The 13,488-nt window shown below is 37.2% G+C and overlaps 1 protein-coding gene across 1 annotated transcript in view; it reads right to left on the bottom strand.

Annotated features, from left to right (window-relative positions):
• COG5 (component of oligomeric golgi complex 5) overlaps window positions 1-13,483 on the bottom strand; it is a gene marked incomplete at its 5' end in the record, with an annotated part of 185,378 nt that extends 171,895 nt beyond the window's left edge. The window contains 6 exons of the mRNA XM_017745891.1: window positions 3,502-3,622; window positions 8,571-8,640; window positions 8,739-8,793; window positions 11,712-11,769; window positions 12,744-12,883; window positions 13,420-13,483. Coding sequence (XP_017601380.1) covers window positions 3,502-3,622; window positions 8,571-8,640; window positions 8,739-8,793; window positions 11,712-11,769; window positions 12,744-12,883; window positions 13,420-13,483 — 508 coding nt within the window. The remainder of the gene's footprint in view (window positions 1-3,501; window positions 3,623-8,570; window positions 8,641-8,738; window positions 8,794-11,711; window positions 11,770-12,743; window positions 12,884-13,419) is intronic.
• Between the last annotated feature and the right edge of the window lie 5 nt (window positions 13,484-13,488).

Here is a 13,488-nt window from a genome sequence, read left to right on the forward strand (position 1 = left end):
AAGAGAGAAATCCTTTGTTGTCCAGAGGTAGCTCTGTAACTGACAGATGGAATTAACCTGTCCACGCTTAAACTGGCCTTTTGCTGCACAACTCAGAATTTTTTCATCTCCATTGGATAAGTTAACTGGCCACTGTTAAAGACAGTAATTTCCACATCCCTCATGGAAGACAGCTGATATTTTAATGCCTGCAGAATTTTTTCTGTGAAAGGGAACTGTATTTAATGTACCATTTTCTTGTCACATTCTATTGTTTAATCTTGCTTAGGAATGTTTCTTTTTCACTTTATAAAATATTTGTATTTAAATACCACCAAGAAGCACAGTCAGAACATATAATTCACTGCATTAGGCACTGTGTGACATCTGAATATTGGCACTTGTTTTACCTATGCAAACGCTGAATTGGATTGTATGATACAAAGAAATAGCAGTAGAGAAGCAGCTAATAGATTACTCTGCTTTGCTAGAGAACCCAAAGTATGTTGGAAGGTAGAAGAGTTGAAGAAGTCTGGGGTTTAATTTTATATAAATATATATATATACACATACACACTCACAAATCACTTTTAATCTCTAAAATTGCATAGGAAATTCAGTTTTTCTTTTTACTTTGCCAAAGTGTGAAGTTTATTTCAAAGAATGTGGAACTCCAGCACAGAGGAATTCCAGATCTACTTCAGCTCTAAGTAGAGATTGCAGTCAAAATATTACCAAATGCTTTCAGAGAAAGCATCTTCCTAACATCATACACTGAAGCTGGAGATCTGCAGACTACTAGCAACTTTAGGTGTCCAGAAAAAACTGCTTCTCAGTAAAAGCTACTGTTTCTTGTAGTTCCTCTGACTGACCCACATTTTTACCTAATTCAAATATTTTATATATTTACCATAGCCTTTCCCATCACTGCAAAATAAACTTCAAGACACAACTAAGTAAAAGCTGTAAGTGAACTAACAAAGATCAGCTGTAGGAATGTGTGTTAAATACATACCTAAACACGCACATTTGTGTCTCTCAAACATACAGAGTGTAGCAGTACATAGAAAACACTTGACAGTTATCTCAACATCAGAACACCTTACAAGCAATGGAAGGTATCTTTTACCGCAGCAAGTATAAAGCTTTCACAGCAATATCACAGTGCTGATTTTGACCAAGCAGAAATTATTCTGCACCACATGTACAATGAAAAGATAATAAACAATGGAATGATTTTTTCGTTGAATGAGAGATGAAAGGGATATTCAGGAATATCTGGCTAAAACCACAGATCAGTATTCATCTTGGACATAAACCCCAACACAAAAGCAAGCCTCTGGGACACAGAGGTCCCTATCCAATACCAGCCTTTCACACCACTCATGTCTACCACCTATTTACTACCATCAGATGTTGTAGTATTTCCCCAGGCCTCCCAAAGCTTTCATATCTCACCACCAAATTGCTAGCATCCAGTGCCTGTTCCCCATGCTTCCCACCCTCCTGACACCACAGAGCACCACATCACATTTCCCATCTTTTTGAAGCACAGCACTTCCACAACCTCACCCCAAGCCACCCCATCCCGAGTGCTCTCCTGCCACACACCACCACCACCTCTCTGCTAGAGATTTCCCACCCATTCCAATGCTTTCCAAGTCCAGAAGCACAGCACAGTGCTTCCCCAGTCATATCCCACAACCCAGGTTCCCTGCAGCACACTCCCTTCCCGCTGACTCCCACAGCAGTACCCATGCTGACTCCAGCCCCCATGCACTTTCCTCCCCTTGGAACAGAGCCACCCCACACCCAGCAATCACTGCCTCTCCACACAGGACACGGACCTCCAATTCCCTGCACCAGCATTTCCCCAGGGGGGTGTTCCCATCCACCCAGGTGCTGGGAGGCATGGCCAGCTGGGAAGCAGGAAGAATTCAAACCAGCCAAGGTGGGCAGTAGATGGTAACAAAGGACAGGTAGCCAAAAATGAAGGAGGGATGCAGATGGAGGGGTATGAGAGAAAAAAGGAAGAGATACCAGGAAATAAGATGGAGAGAGAAATGACAATAGACAGGTACTTTACCTGGCCATAAACCATCCAGAATTAAGGATTAAATTAAGGACCCCAAGCCTTGGCTACTGCCATGGACTGTAGAATCAAACTCAAAAGGGCCCCCCAAGGGGACACACTTCCCTTCATCTTTAACAATAATTACTCAGACTTTGCTGAGCTTTAGGAAAAGACCAAGTATTTGAAAACAAGAAACTCAAAAAAATGTGGCATTTTAAAAAAAGAGCTTGCACTTTTTTTGTTAAACAGTGAAAGAAAAAGACAGGAAGGCCAGTAGTAAAAGGCATTTTCTTTCAAAGAAAGAAATCCTAAAATCTACACTAAACATCTAGATTAGCACTAAATTGTACTAATTTGTTTAATAGGATCTAGCACTCAAATTAATCCCACAACACTTGCAATCCAGGTAGTTAACAGACAGTATTACTTTTTATATTCTGAAGCTATAATGCAAGAGCAAAACGGAAAGAAAAGTAAAAAGAATCAGAAAAAATATTCTACCTTAGAATGATATAATTGGTACTTAAGTGCTTCAATCAGACTGATATACTAAATAAATATATAAACTTTTTGTTTGCAACACAGCATCTGCCAGTTGTAAGATTAAGTCATTGTCTAATAATTTTTTGATCACACAATATAAAAAGAGCAGTAGTGACAAATACGCAAAATAAACTTCAGGATGATTCTGAATGTTTGATAGTTCAGCCCTCCCACAACCTATTTTTGGAAGTTGGAATCTGATACCATTAAATCAGAGGAGAAACAGCTGGCAAGATACCATATACAACACCACCAACTATCTCTCCCAGACTAATGGGATGCTCCTCATTGCATCCTGCAGCCTGCAACCTCCCAAGCTCAAGTACAGAAAACATTCTAGCAATGTAACATGAGCCTTCATGAGAACTACCCCATTATTCTTCCTAGAAGCCAATAAAATAAAGGGTAAGTTAGTCACTACTGCAGCAGAACACTTCCAGTATCTGAATTAGGTTAGGTATCTGTATATCATATCACCTATGGCTTTCATAAAAGTCACAGGGCCAATATCTTTCTTTTAGGACATTAACTAATTTAAACTATGCCTTATCATAGTGCAATGTCTCCTAAAAGCTAAATATTTATCTGCTGCCTCTGAGGATGTTTTATAGAAACATAAACCAGTAAGAAATTCCTTCACAAAAACAATGTTGCCCAAAAGAACACAAGTTATCATAGAATATTCACATTATTAACTACCTGTATTTAGAGAAGTCATATGAAAAAAGGTAAAGGACTAATAAGTTCTGTCCACACCATTTCTCAATTTAAATCAGGAAGTAGAAAGCAAGAACCATAGTAAAAAGTTTTGGGTGTTTCTTTGTTTTTTAAGTCAAACACTAGTGTGAATCATGTGAGTGCAAGCTAAAAATATATCTACAAGTAATTAAGACTTAAGGACTCACCAAGTTCATTGAGACTCTGGGCAGCTTTTGTTATCTCTCTGCTTCCTCCTTGCAGTTGTCCTTGAAGTCTCTTACTGAGATACAAGATGCGTATTATCCTCCGCAGCAAGTCACAGGCAGCCTGCAAGGAAATTGTGGCATTAGGGGATATTATCAGTACATTATTATCACATAATACCAGTACTCAAATGTGAAAACATCTTGAGCAAAAAAGGAAATGTGAATGCAAATAAAAACAAAGAACATTAGAACATTAAAATCCCTTTTTTCAAAAATTTTTAATATGATTCTATGTTATATAGACCAAGACTTTGAAAAGCTGGTAATTACATTCATGGGGCTACTGAGATTATTCTGTCACTACCCACGCAAAAACAAAAGAAACTCAGAACCCCATGACAGAGGCATGTTCTATTCCTACTTAGAAGTGAGCTTTATTTTACCTTGTGCATGTCTCTCAATACTCCTCCCCTCTTTAAGCTTTAGCAAAGTTAAGAAGTTGGCTTTGCCAATCAAATACTCATCCAAAATAAACAAAATGGCAGCAGTTACTTCAGAAGACAATAAAACTTGAAGACTAAATTGTTATTATAGGTATTGACTCTTATGGTAGGCATATATGTAAAAACTAATTCTCAGAAAAACTTTCAGAAGGCCAGTTACCTTCATTCAGCCAACTGTTAGTTCACATTCTTTCATATGCTTATTAAAATACAAGGCATTCTTGGTTAAAAATTAAGAATATGGACATATATATAAATTTTTAGGAAACATATTCATGTATGTTTTTGTTAGCACCAAATTAGAGTAACAGGCATTGCTGACATCTGAATCAAACATAACAGTTTCATAATTTTTCACTCAATTAATATCTTGAAATACATGCTGTGGGAACAGCAACATTTTGGAGTGGGTAACAACTAAAGTAGAATTCAAAAATGCAACTCAGATTTCAGTACAGTCATAGGTAGGGTCCAATATCTGCAATCAGATTAACAAGAGTGGCAAGTGAGAAATTTGGAACAGGTATGACATAGTTGTTTGGAGTTACTTTCCCTGGTACTGAAGGCAAAGTCTCCTGAAGTATTAACCTTATGGATATCAAAATTAATTTAAAATTACTTAAAAAAAATATTTAGTATCCAAAAGACTTAGAACCTCTTTTTCAGACTCAAGTTCATTTATTGAAAACTAATGTTAAAGTGCCCATATGAAAACATGCACAAGTGAATAATTTCAACCAATATCCACAGCAGACTGTACAACCTGTCAGTCTCTCCCCTATGCCAGGACAAACTAACAAATCCACAAATATTTATAGTTTCATTTTATTAAACATCTAGACAGAACAAAAAGGAAAAATTAGAAAAAGCCCCACTGAGGCAAATCAGGGAAAGCCCAATTACTCTTGCTGCTTCAGGCTCTCTACCACAGTCTGAAGTGCAAGTTTTCTAAGCATTCTGTGACAACTTAACCACATGATTTCTATTACCCTTACTGAGAACTAAGTGGGGCTTATCCTGCTTTGAGAGATTAATGTATTAATTTTTATTAACTCATTTCTTTAATTAGAAAACTCTTGATCCACATATCACTTTCATATCTGTGAACTAAATTTCTGCCAGATTAATCAAAAATAGCTCTTTATATAGTGCACTATGCTTCACCAAATAAGAGGGCATAGTATTATTACTTTGCTTTCAAAATTAATTACTCTCTAATCCAACTGTGTACCTCTGGCTAATGTTTTTCCCCACAAATTCAACTTCTGTTATTTTCGAACCATTGTTTACTTTACATGCCAGAAGAGTATTTCTTTTTCGTTGACTTGTTGCTTATTATTTCCTGTCCCAAGAAACAATCTTTTAAAAGAGAGTAAGAGATAGGGAAAGTTATATTTAGATACAAGAGCAAAAAAAAAGTTTTGATTACTGGCCCTGGGAATTAGTAGGAGGAAAAAAATCCAAAGACACTGAAGATGCACTCTAAATTTCATAGTGACTTCTACTGCATTGTACCCTTGACAAAGATTCTGTTTCACCCAAGTATTTTCATTTATGTGAGCTGTTCAACTTAATGAAACTCCCAGTCACTGTAAAAGAATGCTATATATAAGGACATGTGACAGAAACAAAGAACTGTATCTTTGGAGTTGTTCACAGATGCCAGATCCTCTAACCTGACTATCCACATAACAGAAGTCTGAATTAATTCAGGGAACATTCCCTCCCTGAGTTGGACAAGTATGCTTTTCTAAAGGAGATGCTTTCATCCAAGAAGGAACGAATTCTACTGTTCAAGCAAGAATTAATTTGGAAAAGGCCAATGGCTCCAGTTAGTCCAGGTCATTTTAAGTAAAATTAAACCCCAATTTTTTTTGAGATTACATGGTAGCTATCTCCTGAAATTTAAAACAACATATCAACAATAACAGAAATTACTAGTACAATTTGAGTAAACAAAAAGCCTCTTACCTTTAATCTCAAATTAGTTTTAAGAAATTACTGAAAGAACACTTAATTATAAAGAAAGAGTCACTTGAAAATGTTCCAGTGTGTAGCTCAAACATGCAAGTTAATTGAATGTATATATTCTGTTGTTTATGAAGCCTGAAGAGGAGATAGTCCACTATCTTAGACTACAATTACTATTTATTTACAGTAGCATCACGATGACATCTGCTACTGGTAAATATTTTAAAATAAGAATAACTTTAAAATACAGATTTTTTTTTTCAATGTTTGACATGTTTGGCTATTATAAAGTTTTTCATACACCAAGATACTGAAACATTTAGTTAAACAGAGCTGCACAGAAATGAACCTTCTGAAGGACAAACTCCCTGTCTACACATTTCAGCTGTTAACTACTCCCACTTAGCTTGTGATCAACTATGGAAAGAGTCAGAAGAGGACAGTATAATTCAAAGCAGGAAGTGAGTCTGCTGCTGCCTTAGGATGCCATGAAGCTCTAAGAGCAGAGCAAGACATAACATGTACAAGCACATAACAGAGATTTAGAATTCAGGACTAGATTTTAAGTTTAACAACAAACCTGCAGTGAGAACGTTTATGAAAAGCCACACTATATTAAAAACAATTAAGGATGGCAAAATCTAGCTTTATGCAAGTCAAATATTCCTTCAGTTAGTGAGCAGTCCCACAGCAATCAATGGAGAAGTACTAAAATAACACCATCACAAGTGCAAGACACACTGAAACATCATGCATTCCAGCAAAACATACCTGCTAACCCTACAGATTTGGACAGAAGGCAACCTCTTTTACCAGCTATCTTTTTCTACCAATTGTAGATCAACTGATAAAATTAGTAAGTTTGACAATGTCCCAAGCCACAAGTCTCACATTTGGGGGCAATTTCATGTTGTAAGCCCTGTCATCACCAAGGAGTGAACTGTGTGGTGTGCCCCTCCTTCCTCAACAAACAAGTCCCCCGGGTAAAGGACAGCCCAGCAGTGCATCTTTAGGAGGCTGGAGAGTTGAGATTTGACTCAACTCTCTGTAAATTCACCTTCATTTCTCAATCCAGGTATCCTGACCCTCAACTCCTCCAGCACTCACAATGTATCTGCCAACACAAGAAGGGACAGCAGCTCTTGTGCTGAGGATAGACCCCTCAGTGGCAGAGAATCTGGAGTCATCATTCCTCTTTCTACACTGATGTTAGGAAGAGCAGCCTACCAGGCTTCCAATTACTCTGCACCTCTTTTTTCTGACTTACAGCAAGAAGAGTCAGTTATTACAAATCCCCTGGCACAGCCTGAGCAATGCTGACCCTGAATGGATGCTGCTTTCACACCACAGGAAAACCCACGTAACAGCCAAGAGGAAACAAAGAGCACCCAAGAAACATTTCCTAAGTCCAGGGACTCATTCTTCTCAGACATCCTTCTGCAGTTTGACTTTGTGTAAGGACAGTGCAGAAATGATCTTCTTTAGCCCCACATTCCTACAACCTTTTCTACATGCGCAACACATCCCAGAGAACATCAAAAAAATCTGCACCTAAACTGCCACATGGAAGTAATGGGACTTTTGGCCAGTGGCAAGAAGAGTAACAGCTGGAGCTGAAAACAACAGGAGAAGCATCTGGCCAAAATGGCTGTACAGTGTTAAGAGCTCCCAGCTGAACTTCACTGCTACTGAAAGTAACACAGAAAATAGAAGTTCAGCCAAGAGACAGTGCAGCTGCTTCACCAGTCCCCAGACTAGAAACTGCTTGAGTCTGCAGCTTCATCTACTCTACAACAGCAGTCACTTGCAGACTGCAATCTACTTGAGTGAATATCCACAGCTCAAAATTCAGGTAAACTTGCAAAGACAAATAGTTAAACAATAACTCATTAAACACTTGTGGGGTTGGAGTTGTGTTGCGTTTCAAACCATTAACTTAATAGAATGCAGATACATGATTCCTGAAGATCTATGGAATAGTTTTCAACTACTATAAAATTATCAGTGGAAGTGTTTGACACTTATCTCACCACCATTGTGATAAGCTCTCTGCCACTGCTATCCTCTAACGCAGATCTACATTCTTCTCTAGACTCCACTTATATTTAAAAGGCACGGACAGCCATGCACCTGGGTTTACAAAACTCCACAACCACAAATGGCTCCTTAAGTTGTATCTTGACTTTTGAAGAAATTTGAAAGAATTTTGAAATAATTCCCAAACTCTTTATTAAACTGCAGCAAAGTCTGCATTAACTTAGGGGTGAAAAGCATCTTCTGCACAACAGCACCATAACATTAAATGCCAAAATAACACAATTATGAGAATTTAATTAATCTGTACTCAGATAACCCTTCCCTCTTCCCTTCATCTCTACAAAAACTCAATTAGCCAGTGCAAAGGTCAATTTCCTACTTTGCAATATAAAGCACTTCTCAGTAGCTCTTGAAGAGACACAAAAATACTGATTTTCAGAAAAATACTGACAATGAATTACAGGCTACTGGAGTAGAAAAACTGTACCATGTATGACAATTGTGGAATAACACATGTTCAAAAAGGATTTTTTAAAATATGCTTTGCATGCAACTTACTTGAAGTTTTGCTAGCTGAGCTGTGCGAGACACTATTTTGTTGTAGGGGTCAACAATTTTGACTCTAATTCTGAAAATAAGAAGAGAAATTTATTTATAGCAGTGTTAATAAATAGCATTATAGAACATAAGAATTTATAGTTTCCAATTACATAATGAATGTCATACCTATCAACAGTGCTTTGTAGAGCACCAATTCTAGTTTGCATCATTTGGAGGACACCTGCAAAATAAAGCAGATTTTTTACATGGAACACTGATCAGTTACAGAGTTTCTCTTCAAATCATAGTAACTACTGCAGACTACTTTAGCATACACCAAAAAAGTTTCCCCCTTTATAACAAAGCATCAGAGAGACCAAAATTAATAAGCATATTGGGAAATAAACTGAGCAGGTAATAGGTCATTTACTGAATGTTATGGAAAATATATTGGTAGAGAACATAAACCCACAGAAGAAACATCACTCCAAAATCCATCATTTGTGAAGTTTCAAATAATATTTAGAGGATGCTACTTTCTAAGAGAATGATGATCAGGAATGCAGTTCAAATTACATAATCTGGTATAAACACCTGAACATGATACACAAAAATGGCAGAACGTATTTAACACTATTTATTTAACATAGTGACGAGACAGTTCAGAGAACCAAATGACAAAGAGGACTGAGAAGACAAAACAATTCTATTTCAAGGTCTTCTTCCTGGGCATAAGCATCTTTAGCAAAAAGTAAGGTATCAATGTCATTGTAAGGTCATGTAATTTGGATTACAAACAGAGAAAACTACCCTAATCATGTTTGTTCCACATTAGTTTGGCAAAGCAGCACAAGGAAAGCTGATAAGCATGCCTGTTCTTTTCTTGGTAAATTGCAAACAAAGTAGTAGGGGACAGGAGTCATTTTTGCAATACAGAATCAGCCTGCTGAGAATTTAATTAGGTTAGACAAACCCAGGCCTATGAAATTATTTTTGTTCCAGTTACTGTTAGCATTCTAAAACATACTACATTTTTGTAAAGTCCTGTTTACAAGCATGCCATCGTTAAATTAAATAAAACTGCAGCATGATACTGTAAGATGAAAGACAAACAAAACTACTGCTAACAGTTATATTCAGGTTGTCCTGTACTGTGATTGTATCTCACTCATTTTGTATAAATATGTAAATTCCCATCTTCTCCATACTTCAGAAGTATTAACTTAGTGACAGGATCGCAGGTTCTCTGTTATTTAGACATGGTATAGCAGGCAACAGATCATGAGGATGAAGATAAGAGATACAGTGAAAAGCTGACAAAATAGACTGCATTGTCTACTCTACATTGCAACAATGGGGGAGGGCCAGTGGCACAACATTGCTGCATCTACGGCTGGAAAATTGCTATTAAGCATGCAACAGCCCTCTTCCCAGAGGACAGAATAAGAATGGGTGAAAAGGCACTCTCCCCTCTCCACCTGCTGTCAAAGATACAGGATGATACAACTGATACAGGATGATGCTACCTTAAAATAACAGGTAAGCTCAAGATACCTACTGAACTACCTATAGACAAAAAAGAATATGTAGACCAGAGCTGTGTACCATTAAAAAAAGTGCACAGGCCTAAAAAAGAAAGGACTGTACAAGCTGGGTGTACCAACTTGTAATGTTTAATGAGATTCATTTTCACACATCCAAATGACTATGCATGCTGTGAATTAGCTCCATAATCTTCATTTGCTAACTTTCTTGATAAATATACCAAGAGCTATGCATTTCTAACTTCATAATTTAAAAATCTGTTGGCATTTATCTTTTCTTTTTCTTATGAATCTTGACTCAGTGTTTCTTTGAAGAGCATAACCCTAAGTAAATGGAAAAATTTCAACAACTTTGAGGTGAATTAAATTTTATCTTTACTTTGCAGTATTAGTTGTAAAACATGCATTATTTACCACACCTGCCTTATAGAAATGTTTCCTAACTGAGCAGTTGTTTTGAAGTACATCATTCTTTCCTCAGAGCAATTTTTGGAAGGAATACCTTCAGAAACAACCATAATTTCAGAAAACAGAATTCCACTGAGCACAAATTGCTGAAGATTGTTACTGGGATGTATTTATCAATCATAAGATTGACTACAGATTCCTGTCTGCTTCTTAACTGGAGAATGAACACATATTTCAGTCTTCTATGCTTGATTCTCCAACAGTTTATAAAGTTATTCAGGAGCTACCACTGCTAGATTAAATAGCCATTTCTTTAATTTTACAGTTGTATGCAATTACTGACACAAAACAGTGTATCCAAGCAGTTACTAAGACTAAGGATATACTGTAACCATCAGTAACCAGAAACTCTGGTTATGCCAAAAGCTGAAAGCAGAAAAAGGAATAAATTACTTAGCAAGTTACAAAGGGGAAAAGGGGACATGCTACAGACATTCTGGCATGTTACAGAGGTGAGTATCTGTCTGCACAAAAACAACCCAAAAACCAACCAAACCAAACCATATGACGTTCTCAGCAAAGTGACAGAGCAGAATGGCAGGTTTCATGAGCTCTTGGCACAAGAACAATATAATGCAACCATTTTCTATACAGATTCAATGGTTCCTAAGTAAGGCCTTTGAAAATCAGCAGTTTATGTTAAAATGCATGTCTCAAACAGTGGAATAAAACAAAGGTATGTATTTAACTTAGTAGCCCTTTACTAGGAAAAAATATCTGAACACGTTTTAGAGTATGTGTTACAGCCTCTTTGGTTAAGATGTGCAAACTATGTAACATATGCATATGCAACATAAAATTGGTGCTTATGGCAACAGATACCTGCCAATGTTGCAGCAAAATTAGGCTTATTTAGAAAAATATATTAAAAGGTAAAAAAAGGCTTTATTGCTAAAGTTGCTCAGAACCTTAACAAAATACATTTTCCTATGAAGCAGCTACTCCAGAGAAGTATAAGCCAAATCTTCTCCCTGGAGCTCCATCTACTGATGTAAAAAAAAAAAGCTGCCACATGTTACTCCTCAGAAATCAGATTTGGAGCTTTAACATTTGGGGCCAAAGTTAGCAGTGAATCCAGTTCCCCACACAGATTCTAAAAGTGCTTTTTCCACTGTAAGAATAGCCAGCATAATATAACAATATTTACCTTCCAGGGATTCAATTCCAGTTGCTTGGGCCAACAGATCTTCATGTCTTGCAACAACCTTAAAAAAACAATATAGAAATCAATAAGAGAAAAATGGGGACATGAGCCTAAAAGCAGTATTACATATATCTACATCATTCCTACATTAGGCATTTAAACATCAGCATCTCTACATTAGTCAGATACAGGAAAAAGCAGGTATATCTTACAGGAGAAAGGGTTTTCAGAATACAAGGTGTTTTAATTCACAAAAGCAGCAAGCTTAGAATGAGAAGAGGGTCCGTAACTGCAGCAGAGCTGACATCTTAATTAAAGCCAGCAGAGCAATCACATTTCAACACACCTTCATATTTAATAATAATTGTAAATGTGAACTTACTAATCATACCATAATAATGTACAGTAACTTTTTTTCTTACTATGACATTTATAAACTAGTTCCCAAAGAACTTACCAACTGAAGCAGGGGGAGGGAGGAAGCAGGTTTTGACACTACACACAAACTTAGCAAGTGTTCTCATTCCAAGGTCTACTGTGGATTTATGGTTTCTGCGTAGAAGAAGTCTTTTACCATCAAAACTCAAAAGCCTTTCTGAAGGTGTAGAGGTATGTTAACACAGGTTATATTTGCCTAGCTAAAGGTAAGTCTTAGGGCTTATGCTACTCTTCAGCACAGGATGTAAGGGTGCAAGTTCTCCCTATCTTCTCACAATGCCATCCTGAAACACAGCCTCAAGTGTTTATGATGGTTGACACAACCATTTGGAAAGAGTCTTCCTTCTTACAGGAGTAAAACAGCATACAGTGATAGACTACAGAAACTGAAACAGTACATGGCTTCCTGGTATGAGTATTAAGTGTGGGCTTAACTGAGTTGTCAAACTCAGTACTAGTGTAGGTGCAAGTTGTACCTTTAGTAACTGCTTGCAGAGGACACTGGGCAGTTTCACAAGTTACAAGGTCATAAGATTACTATGTTTTTTACTAGTTTATATCAATCACCCCAGAGTAACAGGTATGCTTTAAACTTACTTGTAAATGCAGTTCTTTATCCAACTGACTAATACCTTGAGCAAGTTTTGCCAGTTGCTCAGCTATCACAGCCTGATGGATGGACTGGGAAGTGTAAGCCTTCACATCAAAGTCTTCTCTGAAGAAGTCAGCATAACATTCTGAAAAAGGATTTAGATTTTATATTCATGCTTCAGAAGAATGAAATAATACTTATTATTTCAGCCCTACAGTGTACAGTTTTCTGACCTTCAGTTACTTCAACGTAACAGTGAATGTTCTCTACATCACATAGTACAAACTTTAGAAGAGACCACTATCATGAGAAACAAGTTTAGAACTGGTAACTGGGGTTGATGTTTGTTTGGGGGATTTTTTGGCAAATGGAGACAAAGACTCATGTCTCTTTATTCCCCACAACCTTCTCTTGAGCAGAATACCCTAAAAAGTGTATACCTTATTTTTTCAAACTTTACAGTGTAACCAGGGTGAAGCTGTTGAGCCTGTACCCATAACCAAACACACCAGTCAGCTGCAGATCACTGACAAGTGGCGTAAGACTGAACTTCATGAAATCATACCGGATTTCGGCAACAGTATGAGTTTATAAAACAATTAAGAAATGATACTGCAATGCTGACTCTGGATCAAGCAAGATCAGAGTTCCCAGACAGCTACTCCTAATTCAACCGAGCACCTTCGCTTCTCCTTCCACTGCAATTTTTTCTCCTTTGGGAGCAAGCGAACCCGGGCACACTCCATCCCG

Source organism: Corvus brachyrhynchos, unplaced genomic scaffold, assembly GCF_000691975.1.
Source record: "Corvus brachyrhynchos isolate BGI_N302 unplaced genomic scaffold, ASM69197v1 scaffold239, whole genome shotgun sequence".
Classification (NCBI taxonomy): Eukaryota; Metazoa; Chordata; class Aves; order Passeriformes; family Corvidae; genus Corvus; species Corvus brachyrhynchos.